General features: G+C 37.5%; 1 protein-coding gene across 9 annotated transcripts in view; it reads right to left on the bottom strand.

Moving 5' to 3' along the window:
• The window catches only part of ADGRL2 (adhesion G protein-coupled receptor L2), a gene marked incomplete at both ends in the record, with an annotated part of 129,046 nt that extends 113,451 nt beyond the window's left edge, over positions 1-15,595 (bottom strand). For all 9 annotated transcript variants that reach the window (XM_080624144.1, XM_080624136.1, XM_080624137.1 and 6 more), the window contains one exon: positions 15,523-15,595. In XM_080624144.1, coding sequence (XP_080480270.1) covers positions 15,523-15,595 — 73 coding nt within the window. The remainder of the gene's footprint in view (positions 1-15,522) is intronic.
• Between the last annotated feature and the right edge of the window lie 8,676 nt (positions 15,596-24,271).

Here is a 24,271-nt window from a genome sequence, read left to right as displayed (position 1 = left end):
CCTTTTCAGTCCATGATTTACTCTTTTACAAAATAAAGAAATTTTAACACAACAGCACTAGAAGGTAACTCTATAAAATGTTCTGAGGACACCGTGCAGTGGAGAGCTGTGTTACACCTTCCCCAGCTTTCAAGCTCCTTTTTGCTTTCTAAAATTATCTGTCAATAACTCAATGGATACACACAGTTATTCTTTTGTGCTATCAAAATTTTGTTTTCTTCTCCAGACATTTACACAGAAGAGACAGAAGCAGGGAAAAGGAATGTACCAGCTAATGGGATTTGTGGTGGTTTAAGGTGAGAACATGGGAAGGTTTCTGAGCCCCAAGTGTCCATGCTGCCCAGTGAACCTGCTCAATTCACTTATGGAGTCAGGTCCCCAGAACAGCTATGCTGACCCCACAAGCAAGCTGGCTGTGCTGAGCCCCAGATACTCCTGGGATTGCACCAGAGTAGCAGGGCATGAATACAGTCAAGGCAAGAGTGAAAGAAAACTATGATTAATTCAGCGCAATCTGTGCATGACATAAAAGCGACCCAAATTTGATTAGTCTTCCTAATCTGAACAGAGAACAGCTCATCCATTTATGAGGAAGCATTTCTTGGTTAAGCAAGAATCCTTACCAAATGCTTATTTTCTGAGGTTTTTAAACGCACCTAATTCTCCCTGATTGAACGGAAGTTAGGCACCTAGCATTCATAAATACAACCATAATTATCAGCCTTGCTTCATGTATTAACTAGAGTTATTATCTTGATCAGTTTTACTCCTACTCAATGTGATAATAAAAAGGCAATTTTTTCTAGCTACTGAAACACAACCTCCTTGTTTTCTTGCAGTAACATTGAGAACCAAATAGATGACAGAAAAAATGAAAGAGAAAGACAGCAAGATGCACATGGATTTGTTTTCACAGAAATTATGAGAATTGACCCTGGAAAAACCTGAGATCCTTTAAAATAGGCCCCAAGATTGAAACTGATGTTTTCTGAACACACTTAAGACCACTATTTTCAAACATAAATTACCATATAGTAGCATAAGCTCAACATGAGTACATCAAGAAACAGGTAGGAGTAATTTTCAAGGTAGTTTAAAAAAACCCTGTTCATTTGCTAGATTCTGTAACTACCTATGCATTAAAATGTTTATTAACTCTTCATAACTGGTTTTTAAGAGTGCATCATTAGTAACTAAGTTTTTATCATCAAAACACTGGTGTGAGTTTTTCAATTCAAAAGAAAGGTATTGTCCATCCACTCTTGGGTTTATTTCTTGTTTTGTTTTGTTGTGTGTTTTTTGCTTGTTTGGGGTTTTTTATTCTTTTTACTTTGTTGGTTGGGGCTTTTTTTGTGGAATTTTTCTTCTTTGGTTTTTTTTGGGGTGTTTTGTTGGGAGGCAGAGTGTTGTGGGTTATTTTTTTTCTTTTTTTATTAACAAGTTGTTCTGTAATAACTCCTGAGCACTAGTAAATATTAACTTGCAAACAAGAGGCAAGAAATAAAACATGTGTGAAGGTGTAGCTACTAATAAATTTGTCTCGGGCATACACAGCTGAGATACTCACGTGAACATCATGAATTCTGGACTCTACAGAATGCCTGAGAATGAAAATTGTAACTCTTAGGAGAAATGTGGACAAGTGCAAGAAGAAATCATAAAAAAAGATGCTGCACTTACACACAGTACGGCATGTATTTATTCTACAAACAGCATTACAGAAACCTAAAAAAGCAATTGGATGACATCAAAACTTTTGAAGTTTCTTTGGATTAATTTTAACAAATATCAGGTAAAGAGAAGCATAATTTGGCTGTCTGAATTACTGGATTATGAATTAAAAGGCTCCTTTTACCATTCTGTACTCAAACCACAGTCGTATTAAGCCTAAGACTGTAATATGAATTCTTAAAGAATGAGAAAATATTATCAGTGCTGCAAGTGATTAAGTCTAGCCCAAAAAGAACATGTAAGGCAAATGCTTCGGAAAGCCTGCCTTTTTTGTATAAATGACAGATCAAAGTGGTATTAGTAAAATTATATAATCCTGTTAAACTGGATCCTTGAAAAGGAGTACTGAAAGGCAATTTAGACTCTACCACTTCCTTAAACCACCACATTCTATTTATTTTTACTTGCAGGTCCTTGCAAAACTGGCATGCGCATACTTTCTGCTGAAATCACAAGACAGGACAATCAGGTTTGTTATCAAAAAGACTCCAACATAACAAACACATGCACACATTTTTCTTGAGCTGAGGAATAGCATTCTTCTGCTTTTCACACTGACAAATCTTACAGACAGAAAAAGTCTCTCAAATTTGTCTTCTGCTTTTCACTGAAGACTAAAAAAAAAAAAAAAAAAAAAGAAAAAAAGCCATACACAGATGGATAGAATTTCTCACATGTTCCGCACACTGTACTGTCACCACAGGACCACCTGCAATCCTGCACTGTCCAGATAGGTGTTCTCAAAAACACTTGGGTAAGCTGTTTGCCCAACGACTGGGTACTGGAGATAAGAGGTAATTAGCAAAGGAAACTCTTCCTAGCACCCCTCCTTCAACATTAAGTGCAGAGCTGCAGCAGCAAGCTGGCACCTGGTAGAGGGAAATGCTAGATGTGATCATTTCAATTTACACATTCAGCACTACATCCCATATGCTTGTCAATGTGAAAGTGTCAGTGATAACACAGATACCCTAAGAAAATGCTCTGTTGAAATGCTGACATGAAGTTTTTGTGTATGTAGCAGACCTTCTCCTCTGGACCATGTGTAACTTCTTCCTTTTCTCATGGGGCATGTGTTGGCCATAAAATCTTTTCATTAAAACAAAATTAAAAATTAAGTTTGACTTTAAAGAGGAAATTATAAGCCCTTAAACATCCATAAACCAAGTTTATATACCCACGTATCATTCATATAAGCACACTACTTACTCAGCAAGAAGAAAAATCTGCTGAACAGGAGAAGTTTGCTGCAATTAGATATAGCAAAATGTGTAACTGTGATGTAAAATTAAAAAGTATCTGGCACTATGATTTGTATCACTATATAAAGTTAACCAAACCAGCAAAATATAACTGGTTTTGGCTCCTAACTCTGTGGTATAATTTTCCATGTCTATGTTCTGTGCACTTCTTAAACTCACAGATGTTTTTTCTGAAAGGTTTTCCAATGATTTCATAACCAGAAATTCCTTAAGCACAACAAAAGTAGGAAGTCTACTTTTGTGTCAGAAGTGGCGAGTTTGCTGAATTAGGTGACCAACTAAAGCTAAGGAAGACAATGCAGAGAAGCTGAATAATTTCCTCTGCACAGCTGAGGTTTACAAAGTGGCATAGATCATCAGAAAAGAATGATGGGAGGATGGAGGGGGAGAACCAGGATCACAGTTTACAGGGCAACAAGGTCGCTCAGCATACTTCTTCAATGATCTGGAAATAAGGCGAGAAGAGAGAGATACAGAAATCTGCTTCATAACACTATCTTTTAGAAGTGAAGTCTACTAAAGACAAGAAGATTAACGGCCACAGTAATGTACTCCAAAACCTAAAAATATAACTTAGGATATTAAAAAAGTACTTAATTAAGCAATGAGTTAGGATGTATCTCCTGGAACTCACTGACAGTGGACAGTTAAGAAACGTCCACTGTAAGCAGGCCACTTTGTGCATTTTATCATTTTGGCACCTTCCTCTAAAGCTTCTGTACTGACTACCAATGAAAGAAAAAAAATCTGAACTGGAAAGACCAAGCCACAGTGAGGCAATTTCAGTTCCCAGCAATCTTAAAATTCCTAAAGCACCTTTGAAAGGATGAGCTTATCTGGGAAATCAGCCCTTTGGAGAAATCTTGTTTCCCTCTTCAGGACAAAGAAATCAGATGCCACTCTAACATCTACCTACTCACACCCTTACAAAGCCACAAAGACAGTCTTCATATATGCACTTTTAAAGACTTGCAGACAATTTGGGATACCCTTCACCATCAAGGAGATTCAGGCTCTAGATATTCTGACTTCAGACGTCAGAGTCCCACAGAGTAGCATTAATTGTGTTAAGAGTCAAACTGATCCTAGATTATAACAAAGAATGACACATTTTAAACCTGTTTTCTCTCCTGAAAATAAAATGCCCATTCACCTGGCACAGTGGTTTCCCAAGCTCCAGCGGATGCATCAATCTCTCTATTTTTTTCCATCTACTTAAAGGTGGAGCACTCTCACAGCTCTACACCTCTCCCACTTCTCCAGTGTCCAGGTGACATGCTTCAGAGACGTGACTGTGTAAAACGTCTTCCTAAAAGGAAGATAGTCTCCTGCCAGTCCTGATCCATGTATTAGTCCACAGCAGCACCACCACATGCGTGCCAGAGCCAGCACAAAGGAGATGATGGGGCGACAGAGCAGGATTCAATGCTCCCCACCACTATGAGATGAAAATACTGTGGCACAGCGGTATGCAGCTCACCTCACTGATGTGCCTCTACCCTGAAGCACAGCCATGCCCAAACCCCCTGACATTGTCTCACGAGGCAGGTGTGGATGTCCTCCTGCCCAGGTGTATGGAGGGCACCCACACCCTTGCCCTTGACAGTCTTCCACAGGCACGCTGCCTACAGCAAACATCTTCTGATAATTGAATCTTAATACTTTCACTTTGTAAAGCAAACACCTGACACAGAGAAGCTGTGCACATCTCCACATGCTCCAGAGATTTTCCTAAATAACTTGTCAGCAGTACTAATTGAAAGTGTGTAGTGTTAATATGTTAACAGCACACATATGATCAAAAATACAGATTTTCCACAGAAAATTGGAATTCATTGAGGGGGATGAAGTGAGGGGGACAGAAGAGATGCACATGGATTTATTACGTACATTTTTTTTTAAGTATTTATTTGGCATCTAGATTAGAAATTACTGTTACGCATTCTAACCATATGCTTATAGGTGATTTTTTTTCCCCTCCCTTTAAACAGCATCATTAGATAACATTACAGGTAACTTTGAGTTCTGAAACACAACACACAGAGAAAACAACTGCAGTGCTGCTCTTAAAGACTGACTATAAGGTCTAGGGGCATATTTAAGTGACACAGGCAAATCTGACAGCTCTAAAAACAGACTTATCAGTATAGGTTACAGACATGCTATTGTGTTGTCTGTTCTCCTGAGTCAGCAGAATAAGCATTCTTGTAACCTTCAGTACTGGAGGAAACAAAAAAAGGTGCGTGTGAAAATCCCAGAGAAAAACAAAAATAAGCATTCAAAGTCTAGGGATGCTGGTCTATTATCATCAAAAGGAGACACCTACCTATGAGGCAGATCTAATGTGGGAGGGAATGACTTTACAAATGCTCAAAGAACAGAAATTAAATTCTAGCTGAGCATATATGTAGACACTGCTAAATAAAGATACATATAAATGCCTGTCTTTAAGCTCAAACTATAGAGATAATCTGTTGAAAAATTAATTCCCAGTGAAGAACATACATTTGTGTGGCTAATACAACTTGAAAATGGTTCCAGAGTCTTCTATTCCAATACCTCCTTCACCTCTAATTCCGCAGGTTATCTTAATGATGTAGCATAAATGAGAATTATTTTCATGGAACAGCAATTTTTGATAAATGGGATATTAGAGATGAGAGTTGTAAATCCAAAAATGCTTTTGATTCTAGAACATGAAATATCATGCAGTAAACAAAGCATGTTTTGCCTATTTAAATGATTAGTTGGCATAAATAATGAGATATTAAAAATTATTTTTAAAAACTGAATTTTTAGTTAATGAGCTTCTAGTAGAAGTCCCCTCATGAAGATCAAACTAAGGTACCACAAAAATGTGAACTGCCTTTTTATTGATAGATCTATTGCTAATGCTCATGAGAATCATTTATTTGTGAGCAGTTAACTAATGCCATGTTATCAAGATATAAACATGTTGCATAAAAATTCTCAAGATCTTCAGTAATGAGCTTTCCTTGTGTTATTTCTTCATAGTGTCATTGGAAACAATTCACTGGGCCTTATCAGACAAGAGTTCCCATTTTCCATCATTCCATTTTAACCTGCCTAATCAGTTGAACAAAAGTACTTTGTGTAAAATGATTCCTTTAGTTGCCTTAGCTACAAATCCCTGCAGTATTGTATAATTGAAATCTACTCACGTAAGTTAGGAATAATTAGGACCCCGAATTAAGCCAAACACAAAGTTAATTCAAATAGTCAGCTGCTGTCATTTAAGTGGTTACAGAGTTTTATTGTTGCTTAACATCTCTGAATGCTTTTAAATGCACCTTTTTTTTTTTCCTTTCTTCACAGTTAAGATTTGATCCCGTACTCCAAATTGAAATAGGATCAAGAGAAATCAATTTTAATCAGGTCATAATCATTCACAACTTGACCAAAATTTAGTAAAGTTTTTCCCTGTTATTATCCCAAAATTTTTTTTAAAAAATCTACCATATTAAAAAAGGAATTTAAAAAATAGAAACAGAAGAGGCTTTGAGGTAACTGAAGTTAGAATCGTTGAGTCTGTTACAAACGACATTAACGCAACAACAAACTTTTAGTAGCAAAAGAAGGCAACATAGAAATGGTGTTAAAATGGATCCATAAGAAATCCAAGAGCTAGCAAATAATGCATCAAAGAGGTAAGGTTACATACTGTAACTGGATTTGTTGCCAGGACTGAGTTAGAACTCACACAGTGAAATTCGAAATAATTCGTACTGCAAATTAATTGTGATACTGTTATATATAATACATATAACAAAGAGACTGTAAAAAAAATGGTAAAGGAAACACTGGTGTTTAGATGCATTTTTTTACTTTCTCTGTTGGCAGCTAGTTTACACTGCAGAACAAAACACTTTATATTATAAATCCTTCAAGACAGTTTACATATGGATGAATTTTAGACTTCTGTATTCTGAGTTTTTAAACATGCCTTTGCACAGATGCTTTTTATGTATGTGAATATATATATATATGTGTCTTTACAACAGTATAAAGATATAAAAGATCTGAAGTTTCTTATTACTGAGCAGGATTTTAAATGAAGGCCTAAACCAGTTTATGCATGATATGCTATACTGATATATTTAATTATTTTTCTAGCTGGTGCATTAGTAGATGAAGTGATGTATGTTTTGTGAACTCTATCTTTATGGGTAATAATCCACATCACAAACCACCTATCTGCCCTTTAGGACTTCCCATGCTTCACTCTTCATGCATGCCAGCTTCACCTGTTGCAAATTAAATGATGCAAAAGCATAAGCAGCAAATTGTTCAGTTTTGTTTACTAAAAGTGTATTTATCTTAAGCCACTAAAAAGCATGATCAGTTGTAAGCCACAAACCCACATTTTTCCGATAGACTTTCAATGGTAATGTTAACAATGGCACAGAATAAATCACAACTTTAAGAATAAAGTAACATTTGATAATTTAAAAAAAAGGCAAAATATTAAAGCCAATCCAAAGTTAGAGAAAAGAACTGGGGCAGCTCAGCAGGGAGAAATTAATGTGAAATACTGTGGAAGGCAGATCAAGTCACATGCATAGTCAAATAGGATCAGTGGTGAACAGGCAAATCCAACTGAAGCTCACCAGGAAGATGGTTAAAACAGAAGTGATATGAAATAGCGCCAAAGTCTTTAAAAAGCAAACACTTCTCATTGCTTTTCCAACTAAAAATGCAGCAGATACGAGAATCTGGTTTCAGCGTCAACTTCCTCTCAGCTTTCCTAAACGGATTACTGAATTCAAATTTAACAGGAAAATTGTTCAAACAGGACCTTGCATTAATTGTACTTTCTGCTGTAACAGAACAAAACTACCTAACTCCTGAGAGAGACATCAAAATCCCTGACAAGGGAGAACACAAAAGCCAGCTCTCCTTCCATTGTCAAGATGCCTCATAAAACTCGCCAAGTGCTGTATCCAACAACTGAAAGTTATGGTGTCCCCCTGGGTTTCTCACGTGTATGTGTTGCTCAGGCAACAGTTGAAAAGAAAAAAAATAATCATTTTGCTTCCCAACTAGTCTCCCACACATACACTCTATACACCGAGAAAACACCAGTGATTGTTATACTGGTATAAATCCAGAAAAAAAGAAGAATGAAACATTCCCAACAACCTAGACTGGTCCAAGCTCAGAAGGAACCACCAGAGAATCTCCCTGACCACTGCCAACACACTCATGTTTGCCTACACAGGCTCCCTTAATGTCACCAGGACATGGATGAATCGTCTCCCTGACTGAACGGAAGACCTACGAACTGAGCTAACGTTGATACAACTCTATTCCTTTATACTTCAAAAGAAGTCCAGGAGATAAGACACTACAGAAACACAAAGAGCTTTAGCACAATTGGGTTTTGAAAGCTAGTGGAAGAGTTCAACACTTCCTGGAAGAGCAGGAATTTGGGACACCTTCAAGTAAAAGCACTTTTTCAGCTCCTATCCATCAGAAAGGACTGCATATTCAATTTATCATAAAATGTCTTTGTATTTGAGACAGGGCTCATTTACAGCACCACCCATATAAAATTTATCCTGTGTTTAAAAATGTAAACTTTTAGTATTCCTGAAAAAAGTGAACAATGAGTGTAAAAATATCCAGCATTCATATATCTCCTTCAAAATGTAAATCCAAACAAATCACCAATGCATAAACTAGTACTATCTATAGAAATGAGTAAAACTGGAGCTGATTCAGTGTTGAATGGCATTTTATCAAATTTGAAGTGACTAGGAAAAATAAAAAACCAACCTGCAGTGTGATTCTACCAACACAGGAACTATGTAATACCAGGTACCAGGCAGCAAGTACCACGTAAAACTGAAAATACAACAAAATTATTCATGACCTTTCCTATGTATGTATGGTTTATTTCCCTACCTTCCTTTCTTCTGATTTTATATTTAGACAGGTTATAACACAATCAAGTGCTGTATTAGAACCGTATTATTCAACTATGAGGTCACATAATAATAATTAAAAAAAAAAAAAATCAGAAGGAGCAACTCTACATACTCTTCAGCCAACCAATGTTGATGTGTAAATATGACACTAATGTAAAAAGCCACGCAATTTTTAAGTGCCTCTTCCGAAGATTACTGTATAAATATGTACAACTGCATAATAACATGTTGGGAGCTCCTGTAATATTAAGTGCATTTATGATGAGAGTATGGATAAGACAACCAGCCAAGAATTTCTCCCTGTGAATGCCTTTATCTCCTCTTCCTCCTGTAACACAAACTGGAACGCTATACAAACATGCAAGCAGGCACATACATGAAGCATGTATTAAACCTGTTTGCATAGATACTTTTTCTGTAGTGCTTTTGCCCTACGTACACTTGCTGCTATTAATACATCTACACAGCACAAAACGTTTCGCTTTTCTGTACTGTTTATGCACAGGGGGTAGACCACGGACATCAATGGACCTATTTGCAAGTATAAAACCCATTATGTGCTTGTAGAACCTTGCAACAAATATTAAATCTAAACTCATTATACTTTATGATAATTTTTATAATGTGATCATAAGGATACTAAATGTAATAAGAAAGCCAGTGCTGAGGCATTCACTGATATCAGATGCTTAAGGCAGTTATACTTCCATTTTAGGCTATGACCTAAAAGTACAGTATAAAGACAATGTTGTTAAAAATAAAACCCCTTGTTATTAAGACAAACAGTATTCTTTCACTTGACAGAAAGCAAATGAAAATAATTAAACACTTTTAAAATACAACTGTTAATAAAAGTAAGTAAAATAAATTATTTTTTCTGTATTTAGTAACACGATACTAATAAGCCCTTTTTTAATTAAAGAATTCTGCTATTGTGTTCTTGGAAAGGTACCTTACCATAATAAACTAATTAAAATCTAACCAGACTTATATTTAATAAAAGCCTCTTAGGCAATTGTGCCAGTGCAGGTTAGCTGAAGGTTAAAGCAATCCCCTCTCATTGCGGTGGTCAGATGCATGGATCACCTCACCCACTGAGACACACTGAGGTTACAGCAATGAAAGATGGTAAACTGCAGTAATAGCTTAGAGGGCTCTGAAAAATGTAACATCTGCCCTTAGCACAAGACACTATTTCTATCGTTCTACATGTTATAGGGTTCTTTTCTTCCTCTGAATACAGAGCTCAAGAAGACGTAAAATCTCCTCTCATGAAGAAGAAGGTCTTTTAAATAACTGAGGAAGAAAACAGTGTATCAAAATAGTACTACTATTATTCATCTCATAGTCATTACACATTTATACTTTTGCTTGCTTGAATTATAAGAGCATTATATTAACACTCCCTAGAAAATCCTCACATAAGTGTTAGTAAAGTATTTAAAATGGCTCTTCATGCATTCTTTTACATGGTTCTTCTACATTTTAAAATAATGGTGGTTTTGCTTTGGTTTCAAGAATTTAACGTTACAGTGTAGGATCCTGCAGACCTCACTGCTCAGGGAATATATGAAAGGATATTCATTTCCAGCATGCTAAAGAATCTGGCTTTTCCAGGCAGTCTGTCAGTCTCTACTATCTGGAAATGTACTTGACAAGTTTAACAGACATCCTTCTTTAAGAAGAATTTTGGTCTCACTGTTTAGATCAATTTCCTTTTTAGAAGATATGTTGGTCCTATACCTCCCTCAGAAAAGGAAAGAGATGTCCCAGATAAGTATGCACCAGAATATCCCAGTGAAAAATGGCATGCTCTTCCAGGAAAGAAAACAGGAACTGGTTTAGCAGTTGCTTTCTGCAGAAATGCAACTGCTCTCTTTTCACAGGTATTTCCTTCTGAATAATGTGCATTAGACAGCTAAGAAAAAATATTTACCAAAAAATCATAAAACACATCAGGTATACATGATAAAAATGAAGATAGCATTGCAAGGCTTACGAGGGTGACTCTTCAAGGGGTGGGCAATAATTGGCTGCCCTTAGCATGCCAGGTATGCTTATAGATGCTTTGCAACCACTGTTAAACCAAGTAGGTGCCTACTAACTTTGCTTCACAGAGCTCTCACTCTGAAAAATTCCCTGGCTAGAAATTAAATTAGTGCTCTTATTTGCTCTTGCGTGACTCTGTAATGGGTTTCACCCCTTGTAGAACTTAAATCCACCAATTAACAGAAGTTGATTTCTTCTCAAGTCCAGAGTATAAGATTTTTTCAATTTTTATCCTGGGCAAAATCCTACTAATACCTCTTAGTAAATGTGTAGGAAACCCGATATGCTTCTACAGTTTGTTGAGTACCTGTGCCATATACTTTAGACACTCCTAGCGGCTCGAGGAGGCTGAAGGTCTGAAGCAATGCACTAAAATGAGCAAATACCTTTGTAGTGGCCCAATGTACATTATCTGTATGTAGTATGCTTTTCTTTTGGTAAATACACTAACACTGGATACACATTTAAAACTGCTACCAATTTAACACTCAGCTCCTTGCTTGGCATAAGTGGAATTTATATTTCTCAGCATAATGTTAATTAAAATGTACATTCAGAGGCAAAGACAGGCTGGATTTTTTTTTTTTAATTAATATCATTTAGATAAATGGAATTAAACAGATAATGAAAGCATGATGCTTCTTCCTTTGGACAAAGCACAGAAAATAATTCATAATAAAATGAATTAGAATTAAACCTTGATCGTAATAAAATGTAAGGGAAGAAAATTATTCCAGTGCTTCCCAAGCACTTGTGGTTCTCAAGCAGCAGAAGACAATAAAAACAAAAGGCATCTAAAGCTAGTCAAAAAGGTGGCCTTTGTAAGCAAGATAAAGCTTAAAATATAGAAATTTGTAGAGTCCAAAAGTCGATCTTAATCAGAATGTTTAGCTCTGACATCTTTTTTTCATATGCATATTAGTGTATGTCTTAACTTGTTTGAAGAGAAACCAATAATATGTATAATAAGCTTTTTACTCTGCTTTGCTATGGAAACAAGGCATGTGTGATCTCACCCTCTGACTTTCTGTATTTTCTCAGATAATTTTTAACTTGTTGGATGATTTTTCCTAATTAGGAGAGGGGGTAGGGGAAGAGGTGCTGCCAAAAGTAATTAATTTCCCGCAGTTTGTGGAAACCAGGTAAAGAACTGTGTGGGACCTGGCTGCACGAGACAGACAGGAGCGCAAATACTCTCCTGTTCAAGGCCAGAGAGCCAGGACGGCATGGGACGTGCGATGTGGACAGACTCCGGTACAGCCACAGTGGGAGCTCCCATATTCCCCAGACAATCAGCCAGGGTACAAGGCCAGACTTCACATAACCACCTGAGTAACTCCTAACTACTTTCCAAGGTAGTTAATTCAGTCTGTCTTTTATAACATTGTAGTTTTAAAGACACCTTTAGTAGAATATGCTAGAAAAATACCTTCAGAAATGATTAAGATTCAAGCTCATTACTTCAGCTTTTCATTTTTTTCCTGCCTCTTATCTTTGCCTTATTTAGGGCTGCAATGCTTGCTGTTGATGGTAATAACAATGTTTTTCAAGCCTCTACACAACCATATTGACTTGTTGTTGATCAATGCATCACCACTGTACAACAACTCGGTGCAGTTTTCCCCTTCAGCTTCTAGCATTCATCCGTTTCAGGTTCATTTTACCTGAAGGAAGGGACTGCTTCAAAAACAACCCCACCTGGACTGCGCTAGCCAAGGAAAACAAAGCAAAACCAAGATGTTCTTAACCACAGATACGATTCCTGTTTGGATAGGTAACACTATAATAAAATTGCACCCTTCAGATAACTGTGCCTGCTTGCTAACTCCCTGGTGAGTTAAAGCTAAAGCACTCTGAAGGTAATGAGACTTAGCTTGATCGGAAAATGTTTCATTGTATGAACAAATGAATCATTTGTCCACACCCAGGATCTCCATCCCCCTTCCCCCTGTTTAACTTTACAGAAACATTAAAATGTAACAGCAGGGAATTCAGCCAGGTTTCATGTCCCCCACTAACTGCAACAACCTCCATACACACATAAAATTTCTATAAAAATCCCAAAGTTCCAAGTAAGAGAACTAAAGACTTCCTTATTTCTAGTAAAAGTTAGACGCTCTTATTTTAACCTTTGTTCATGTTCGTACTTCCAGGCATGAAGTGCTACTAAAGCACGTTACACTTGGCATCTCTTATTACTGAAGCAGAAGGCAATGTAATCTTGTGAGAAAGTGTAATAATGCGGTATTCATTTTGCTTCTGTGGCTGGAAGCCAACTCTATATTAATATTCATTTTCAGTATACAGAGCCACCGTATTTCATTTATTTTAAGAATTTACAATTAATTTGGTATGATTCTGTTATCTGCTCCCAATTTCCTTTCCTGTTTCTTTTAGCTGAAAAAGCAGCTCTTGTATAGACTTTAAAAAAGTAAATTCACAACTGAAGCATCAAAAGATTGCTACTGGCTACTAAAAGCAAGAAAAACAGAGACAGAACAAAATGAACTTGAAATATTACAGATGACAATGAAAATTAGCTTCCTGCAAATAGCAAGAATTCAATCTGCAGAAGTTCTCAGCTGACTTTTTCCTTTACAAACTCAGCACACAGAACATTCTTTGCACCATGCTGTTTGCTACTGTAATCAAACCAGAGAAATTAAGTTGTTTGTCTGCTTTTCCTTTCTGCTTTCAAATGTTTTCAACCACAGCACAGCATTAAAGTGTAAGCACATGAATCTTTGTCAAATGTATTACATACAGGGATTTGAAACTATTATATACAATAACAAATAAAATCCTTAGTATTTTAAAACTTCAGAAAAAGCATAAATAGATGCCTCTACTTCCTACACCTTTGGTTTCAAATTGTGTAACCACTTTAGCAATGTGAGAGCATTTATAATTAACACAAGTTATTACCTAACCAGCCAGTCATAAGAGCTGTAATTCCATTCTCTTAATGTGCATTTACCTCCCTTACCTGTGAAAGAGGCTGAAACACATTTTATCTCCCAGCTGATGGCACTTACTTTCCTATAAAAGTGAGATTATACCCAAAAGTCCACAGACTCAACAGACACCAAGAGAGCAGTCAGTACAGCAGCTATCAAATCATCAACGATGAAACCATCCCAAAATCTGCAGTGTGCTGTGGGAAATGCCAGTTTCATAATTTATCCTGACGATATTCAAGAAGAAAGGGGGAAGGGAGGGTGAACTGGCTCTTAAAGCTATTTAAGTGAAATGAGATTTCCTCATGTTCAGAAACCTTCATGAAGACTCCTGGGACACGCTCCCTGATATACGTGTATGTTCACACGTACATACGAACAACCTATTGCAACAAAGCTTGTCTGTCAGTAGAACACAACACCCGAGTTGTGTTTGTCTAGAATAAATGCTTAGGAAATCACACGGTGAACACGGAAGATCACATAGAATTTTTAAATTTTTAATCTTTACCATTTTTGAGGACTAGATCTTTTTTGTCCGTACAGATTTGGGAAAGAAAACGGGGAGGCAGAGCAGCTTTCCTGAAGCTATACCTCAAAATTTAGCCTTAAAATTCAAAATCTTGACAGGGTAAGGTATGTATCTGCTTTAAAAGACGGTGAGATTATGCCACAGATGCGCCAAAGAATATACCAATTACTGAATAATGTAAGAAGGTATGGAAGTGCTAGTTTATTACTAAACCAGTCTTTTCACCTGCAGTCTAGTAAATCAAAATGATTACACCCAGAATTAGCCTCATGTTCTACAGAAATATTTAAAACTAAAAACTCACAAACCATGTTTTCCTGATCATTCATTTTCATTTCTCTGTCTGTTAAACAGGCCAAAAGAACAGACGAGGAGACAGACTAACTGGATAAAATAGAGTTTATGAATAAAACCAGATAAAGAGTAGATGATGCAATTTTTCAAAAAAGCCTTTTCCTTCCTCATCTCTTTCATATACAAGCTGTCTTAAACACCACATTTGGTAGCAGTGACATATTTTTCCCAGTTTTAAAATGAAAATTTTTAAGTAGATGCTACTTCTGTATGAAATTTTGAGTTTTATTTCCTGAAATTTATTTTGCGTAGTTCTAATCTTAATGAAGTGTTTGTCATTTTATTTTCAGTCAGAAACAGGTATCTGCTCTGTTTAGTTAATTTATATCACATTTAGCATATCTACACATTGTTTCTAAATGACTGTGCAATGAGAATAAAAATAAAAAAAAAAGGCAACCCAGGATAAGTCCAAAACTAAAACACCTATCAATCAAGGACATTGTCACTTCAGTTGCCTGAACACTGCGTTTCAGCTTCAACATACTACACTGTATGTACCAAAACCAAAAAATGTATTTCCTTTTTTCATTAAAAAAAGAGAATTTGATTCTTAAAAATTAAACCTAGAACATGCTACAGGTACTTCTAATTTGACATCCTAAAACTTCAAGTCATTTAACAGAAATTAATTGTACAGACCATTCATCTTATCTGCAAAATCAAGTGAAAAATAAACTAAAGCTTACCTTCAGTACACTGCAGGAAGCTGATAATGAGCAGAAACCAAAAACTTTGCATTCTGCAGCCAGAAGACACCATTATTGATCCCTGTAAGAATTTTCTTTGTATTCCTTAATGAATCCAGTTATAAAAGCCCAGCATCATCGAAACCAATGGTCTGCATTATTCATCTTCATACCTGGAGAAGCAGAGGATTTGGAAGAAAAAGAGGAGAGAATAAATAAAAATTCCATCAATAGCTGAACACCAGTAATTTGGAATACCAAATTTTACTTGACATAAAGACAGAAATTTTTAATAAAAATTGACAGTACACCTGTACTGTAGGTGGGAATTTGGCAGGTTTGTGGGATGTAATCTCTCAAGGTCAGTGATCATTAAACAGAATGCCAAAAAGTGATACATGTTAAAGTTAAAAGTACAAATGCTATTGATGTACTTGTGTCAAGGGGAGGGGGGCAGGCAGGAACAGAAAGAACATTTTCTCTGAACATATCAAATTGGTTTTGCAAATGACTGGGTTAAGCTTTTCCCACTCCCCAAATCCACCACAACCTGTATTTCTCTACCTTAAGGAACAACAATAAAATTGAATCTAGGGCACTGCCATTTTTTGTAGGGATTCAAAACATGCAGTGGCTGAGAACAAGGGACCAACAGGTCTACTCGCTGCCACGGCTCCAGTATTCCCTTCGTGCTACACATAGGTTTGCTCTCCTCAGACAAGAAGCAGTAACAGCAGTTTAATCAACAAAATACTCTGATGAAGAAGCCTCTTCATACGACCCTACAGTTTGTTGTATTCTGACCTAATAAATCCCTTCAGAGCAAAAGGTATAAACAAAATGGGTAAGAATCTCCTGTCCTTAGCCTCTGATGAGATTTGTCTCCAACTGAGAAATATGAACCAAACTGCTCCTGTAAATGATGTACCAAAGGAAGAATTCTTAAAACTATCATTTGCATTTGAAAAAATATAATTACAGTGATAGAGTGCAGTAGCTGTGATAAAAGATTTGACAGCAGAGTGCTCCCTTTTGCTAACAACTTCATTCTCTCACCAGTCAACTGAGTAACTATGTACAACCTCTTCCATATCTTACTGTATGAAGCTAGATTATGCTTCAGCCCCGACTACTAGAGTTTGGGAAGTTAGAGAAAAATTAACATTCATGTAAAACCAAATTACTTTTAACTACAAAGCTGGCTCTATATATTACCGAGGCATGAAATGATTCTGGAACATCGTGGCTATTATGGATCTGAAGAGCTGAGTCTGCTGCCACACTGGCTTGCTCTCTCCAAGCCCAATGGACAGGACTGCATGGATGTATTTCTGATATGTGAAACTAATGTTACTTTGAAAACACACAACAACTATGTAAAAATTTAAGTGGCAGGATCCCAGGATCAGTTAGGAGTCTTAGAAGTACTAAAGCATGTTGAGGCTTTAAAAATACTTTACCCTTTTGGCAAGGAGAACTGGAAAGGATGAAGATCACAAAATGCCAGACAAAGAAATTCAATGAACTGTAAATCATTTTCGGAATTAGAAAGTGTAACTCCTTTTGTATTAGTCAATGTTAATATTAATCAATGATAAGCTTGTTCTCTGAGCACACAGACAGCAACAAGACTCACACCCACTTTCTTCCCCAAGGACAGAAAGAAGGGAATTAACAGAAAACATTATGGAACAACTTCTCTGGCTCTCAATGAAAGCAATATGACTGTGGCAGAATACAAGATCATTAAATAGCCAAGTAGGCTTCTTTATTTGGCTCCTCTTTAAGAGGAGCAAAGCCACTTCAGTGCTTCAGTGTGGGCATCCCTCTCCCACAATACAAACGTGCTTGTGATTTCTCACACAGGGAAATGAAGGAGAACTAATATCTGAGGCCAAGTGATTTTATGTTTATTTACACAGAAAAACAAGCCCTTTTTCCCATACCCAGCTACAGACAGGTGCTCTTCAGTCACAAGCACTTTTATTTCACATATTTCAACAAACAGCATGAAATAGCTAACAGGGCTTTAGTGCAGGACAGCCAGAGTTTGGCCTACCCTGGTAGAGGGCCCTCTGCCTGGAGATAAAAGATGTGCCCTCAAATTAAATGGTGATATATCAACTGCTACAGGACAACCCAGAACCAGTTATGAAGAGATAGTCATATCATATCCCGAGATCTTTCACACTGGGCTGAGACTGGTTTGAAACAAAAAAAAAAAAAATCTGCAAATTCACAAAGGATGCACTGCATTCCGCAGAAATTACAATTGCAAAGGAGCTCCTGCTCAGTAAAGAAGAAAAAACTGCCACCACGATATATCAAAAAAAAAAAAAAAACCCACCAAAAGAACAACAAAACAAAAAAAAAAAAAAAACAACACCAACCCAAAAACCAAGAAGATCTGGGATTAATTTTTTACCTGTAGGACCACAGGAAAAAAATCACAAAACTATTTCACAGACACTACAGTCTAATCAACATAACTTCAGTAAGGAATCCAAATAATCCAAAAGAACAGATGAGGAACAGTAATGGCTAAAAGTGAAATTAAGCCAGCCTTCTGATTGCTCCCAGTCTGTCCAGAAGATTTTGACTTCCTGAGACTCAAGTTTTATCATTCTTTCCATAATATATCACTGCACACACGGATCTTGAAACATCTCCCTTTACCTTAAAGTGGATAGTGACATACCTGTGCTTTATCTTTCTTAAATTCATCACTTCCTGGGCTTTTCTTAAACTGGAGGGCGGAGAAGGGTGTAAGGGGTAAGGGCTGTGTTAAAACCAAAAACAATAATCAAAGCACCACTTGCAGTACTCAACATCTCTCTAGGAGACAGCTGCAAAATCTATGAGACTTTTTGTTGTTGTTGTTTTAAATTAAGTAAGAATTCCTGATCCTGTGAACTTTTTTATCTATTTCAATAAGAAACCCACAGTTTCAGAAAGGATATTGATGTTTTTATGATACCAAAACCAGCAGAAACTATTCAACTACGAATAAATGCAAAATATTTTAAGGATAAATTTAAGTGTTTTGCACAATACATTGTTCCCTCTAGATTGCTGTAGCCTACAGACATAGAATTTAACTCAGTGTGCTACTGCAGTAAGTATTCAAAATAAACTAACCAGCTCCTACCAGATTATCAGTAACTCACATTTTTCTGAAAAGGCATTAAAAAAATAAGCAGTGTTTGAAAACCGATGCAATAGGGTTTGAGTTTGCTTCTTTGTGAGTTTTCAAATAAAGACTAACAGCTTCACAGCAAACAAGTTTTAATGCAACCCATATATTTGAGAAACTCTATGTGGCTCCAAGTAAAAATAGTGCAGTTTTGAACCAACTATTCATCAGCATAACAAAAGCTAATCCTGAAAAAGGTACTCAGACATGAGCTGGAGCCAGAGAGCATTCTGGCTACAGACACTGCCGTCATCCTTGTCCTTTTGACCATCCATCCATCAGCAATACAGGGATGTCAGTGGCATTTCACAACAACAACAAATCCCAAACCAAATAAGTAGGACCAGGAAAAGACGTTTTAAGTTACTTCTTTGTGAGCAGAAAAAGGAGACCACGGAGAGCAGCTGCCTTGTGCAAATAACTTACTTCCCCTCAGACCTTAATAAACTTTTTCTCTGGATCACTGACTGCTTTGGTTGTGGGTGGGGCAGAGAGAAACTCCCTAGAGCAAAAGGCCGCTTGAATTTCAGAGCATAATAAAAGCTGCCCAGAAAATTTCAGCTGTAACTTAAATCCCTATCTCTGGGTCAAACTGCAGTCTCCCATAGAAGAAAACCCAGCCCTCCACTGAAAACAAAGCAGTTCACCTTGTTAGGTTTCTTCGCATGTATGTTGTTAAAGAAGACTAGATCAGTAATGGAAATGTTAATGTTCAAACCCGTACACTGCCAAGGTATTGGGCACCTCTTCATACTGTATTCAGAAGCTGTGCTTCAAGTCCTGAATATCTTAGAGCCCCTGCCTCGCTTCCTTGTTCTTCTATACTTCTGAAACTTCTTACAGACAGAACACGACTGCTGCTGAACACATGCCACTGCTGGCCATCCCTCTCTCCTCAACATTGCTCAAGAGCACCTCAGAGATAAGAGAAAGCTGCTCCAAGCATGCTCCTTGAAATGCTTTTATCTTTGACGAGAAAGACCTCTAAAGGACTGCTGCATCCCAACTCTACTCTGTTTAACCTTCCCAAGGTTTTATTTTCAAAAGCCAAAAAAGGGTCTTTTAAGAGCTTCTGGACAACTGATACAGCATGCTCAAGAGCTGCTTTTTCCCTCCTGTTCCATACAGCTTTTCAGGCAATTAAGAGAAAGGGGCACACAGAGATCTGTCCAGCTAAGCAAGGATGTTTTTCTTTGGCTGAAAGTCTTTCAGACTAACGCTGGTATATTTTACCATATAGTGCTTGATTTTCCAGATCATCTTAGAAACATCGTGAAGCACTTGCAACCTCAGCCAAGCTTTAACATCCCCATTACAGAAATTAAATTTACACTAGCATTAACAGACGATGAGGCACAGAGAGGTAAAGAACATCAGCTGTAGCTGCACGGCTCGTACACACTGAAGAACTAGCAGGACCCAGGCAGTCCTTCTTATAAATCCTGCATGACCTAGCTTGCCACACATGCAGCACCCCCACTGCCTTTCATAACCCAGTTTATGAAACTAAGTAATTCTGTAATATATCTGAGACACTCTGCAGAGGAAAGGAGGGGGAAGAGGAGGAGGCAAGGGTGAGTAGATATATATTCATACAATATAATAGACTACTTAGTCTCCTGAGAAATCATGTATCCACGTGCTTTCCCATCATGACGCTTTCCCAATTTAAAAACCCCAAAAGTTAAACTTCCTATAATCTGTAACGTAAGAATTTAATTAGTGCAGTGTGATTAGTAAAACTGTCTAAGCCACATTAGTAAAATACTAGAATGAGACCAATGCTCCTTATGATCCAAGAGCTAGTTTTACACATATCTGCAATGAGACCCAGCTCTAGTTTTCACCACTGAACGTATCTTCAGATGCAGTAGAGTGATTCTTAAGTCTTCAATATGTTTTTTCAAAAACTGACTTACTTTAACAACTTTGCATTAGTGCTACATTACCAGACCGTAGAAAGTCTTCAAAGTTATGAGATCTTACAAAAAACCCCAAAGACAAGCAAGACCCTGTGCTGATTCAGTTAACATCCTTCTAATACTGATGGTAAACAATCAATGTCTTATTCTGTTCCAATTAAACAAGCTGCGAATTGCAAGAAGAATGGAGAGGCTAACTCTGCTTTGTCTAAAACTGGTTAACACAGACTTATTTTCCATTAAAAGCAATTAAATTTTTAAAATGGACCAGAGTCTTCTCACCAAATCTGGATTAACCAGTCCCTAGTAGTTGTCACCTTGAACACTGGATTTCTAAACCCAAAACATCTCTTCCCAAGTTGCATGTAACGAATGTAGTATTAGGGAAGGGAGTAACACAGTAAGAACAAGACTTGACCAAGGTCATCCAATCTTGCAACAAAAAAAAACATTACTTCAATGCATTCAGCTGCATGTTGCTCTGAAGCGACACAGAATGTCTTTAACAGTGCACAGTGAACACCCTAACGAATACCCTACATTGAGAATGCCCACAGAAATGCCCACCTCACATCAGCCTGGTTTCCCAGCTCGTGAGTGCAGCAGATCATTCAAAATACCAAATCTACCTATGCAAGACATGACACTGAACAGTGCACTGACACTATTTTGACAGTGCAGCATCATGATTTAGTCCATCAGTTCACAGCAGCTCAGTGGTCTACCGCAATCATTCACAGAGAAAATAAATAGGATTTGAGAGGAAAAGACGAATATTTTCCTTTGTCATCAGCACTCCAGTTCAGCTTGGCCTCACTCCTGTGTTTTACAGACACGTTACACGGCGGTCCATTCCTGACAAGCCAGCTTTAGCCCTTCTTGTTAACACAGGATAAAGCCTGGACACTCTAGGGAGTTTTCATTCAATAAGCCAGAAAAGTAAACCTTTGCTAGCACTAATAAGAATGGCTTTTTTTGGCTCCAGGCACTCTCCTTTTGCCAAGTCTGAATTTCTCTTTTTGCTTTTGCTAAATGCCCAGAATCAAGGGGAGGGGATTGGGGGGTGTCATTCAATCCTCGTTGCAAATTCCCTGTGTTTCACCTGAAAACGACACTGAGCGGCTACATTAGAGCGCCTCCACTCAAAGTGCAGGTAAAACCTTTCTAACACTTTTGCCCTCTGCATCACTACATCTTCCTGGGGTCTCAAAAGATAAATCCCCAGCATCCAAAGAAGAAGGGAAGGAAAGCGATGCTCTAAGTCAATTACAACTGTTATCGGCTGTAATATCTTAGTGTCATGCTGAGCATGTTAAATATGCTGATCACTTTGGACACCAGAGGCACAGTCTGAGGCTGTTTGCCACTCTCTTCATTAAACTGCAAAACAAATAGCTCTCATTTTCAAACCTATGTAGGACAGATTTTATGAACATCAAAAATAAACAAGAAAATAATGAACAGCTATAAAAAACACCAAGAACCATATGACAAACCAAAAGAAGCAATCGTAACAGCTGAAGAAAATTCAAAGGCTTTTCAAACTTCTCACAGAAGAGAAATCCTTAAAATAATCTATTTATAACAGAAGTTATCATTTCCTTCCCTTGGAAAAAGAAAATGAAAAAAATCACTAGACTAACATCAACCAAAGAAACTGCAATCTTGTAAGACAGTAAACTGCTTGTTGACAGCCTTGACAAGGCTTTGCAAAGGCCCGTATTTCTCTAAGCTGTTATGTCACTTAGCTGATCTCTTTTTTCCCTCCCATCCAGTGTTTTTCACAGCCAAGAACTTGTTTGAAGTGGAAGTAGACTGAAAAACAAAACAAACAGAACTAAGTCCTGGGACTGTGGTCAGACATGTCTGTACCTGTGCAGTGACATGGTGTTTCTCTAGCTGACTGCAAGGATTTCAACATACTTGATCCGCTTTATGACCGCTTGTTACTGGGCTGTAAGCAAGGCATTGAGTTCAGATATTGAGTACTGCGCTCAGTTCTCGGGCCCTCAACATAATAAGGACGTAGACCTGTTGGAGCAAGTCAAGAGAAGAGACACAAAGATGATACAAGGTCTGGAGCACCTCTCCTACAGAGACAAGCAGAAACCTGGGCTTGTTCAGCCTGAAGAAGAGAAGGCTCCAGGGAGACCTCAGAGCAGCTTCCAATGCCTAAAGGGGACTACAAGAAATCTGGAGAGGGACATTTTACAAGGGCATGTAGAGACAGGTCAACGGGGAATGGCTTGAAACTGAAAGAGGGAAGATTTAGATTACATATTAGGAAGAAATTCTTCACTACAAGGGTGGTGAGACACTGGCACAGGTTGCCCAGAGCATTTGTGACTGTCCCATCCCTGGCAGTGTTCAAGGCCAGGTTAGAAGGGGCTTTGAGCAACCTGCTGTAGTGGATGGTGTCCCTGCCCATGGCAAGGGCCTGGAACTGAATGATCTATAAGGTTCCTTCTAACCCAAGCCATTCTATGATGACATGCCTCTCACAGCTGACACAATGAAGTAAGACAATCTCATTAAACCAGCATAAAGCCACCAGCAAAATACCCACAAGCTATTAACTTCCAAAATAAAATCAAATCACAGGCAAGAGCAGACAAGAACATGTTTTTACCCATGCATTTACAGCACTTTTACCCATGCTTTAAGTGGTCCAGCGGAGACTGCATAACTGCAATACACTGGACCTGCAACCAAACCATGATCAGGGATGGCTGTGCTGCAGCCCCAGCATCTCATATTCATACACAAACCTTCAATAAGGTAGCATCAATCCCCTGGAAACTACTGGCCAGAAGATTTCTTTTCTAGGCGTGTGCCAAAAAAATATCAAAAAGATTCACAAAGGTGCCATTTTAGCATTCATTATAAAGCATCCCATTTTCTATTAGTTGTATTTAAGATCAGTGCATGTGGTCTGTATTACACACCATAAATTATATGGTTCAAGTTTCAAGAACATGGTCGTGTGGGCAGCAAAGTCACTTTTGATTATTTTTTGAAATTCTATCCAAAACCTTTGTTGTTACCAGAGAAATGCCAACTCTTTAAAAAGTAACTGAAAAATATTTATCATTTTTAAAAATAAGTCAGACACAGGAGTCACATACATATGCACTGTGCGATGGGTATAATTCCTGGCGTATCTTTTGCTTAAGAGAGGAGCATGGTTCTAACATTAACATCTCCAAGACCCTGGCCTAATCACTGTGCAGTGAAATATGAAACAAAATCAATGGTGGCACATAAGATGTAATCTCTACTGTGTTTGGCTCACTGCACTGAATCCTTGACTCATAAATCATTGTTACTAGCCATTCAGTAAATCAATATTCAGATTCCCTCTTGGTCTATACATATGACCACTAAATGAAATAATAATGACCAAAATCTGTCATGTATTAGGTTATCAATATTACCAAAAGGGATTTCTTGGGAGCAATGAGGTAATCTAGGATAAAATACATCTGATGAGAATATAAAGGAATGTGAAAAACCTGTAACTAAATATAGGGACAGCAGTAGAAAGGTATTTTAAAATACCTCTTATCCATCATGCCCTCAAGTATTAAAATTTACTATAGTATCACAATAATGCTTTTTATGTAAGACCATTTCA

Source organism: Psittacula echo, assembly GCF_963264785.1.
Source record: "Psittacula echo genome assembly, chromosome: 7".
Taxonomy (NCBI): domain Eukaryota; kingdom Metazoa; phylum Chordata; class Aves; order Psittaciformes; family Psittacidae; genus Psittacula; species Psittacula echo.
This window is presented reverse-complemented; position numbering and strand designations above follow the sequence as displayed.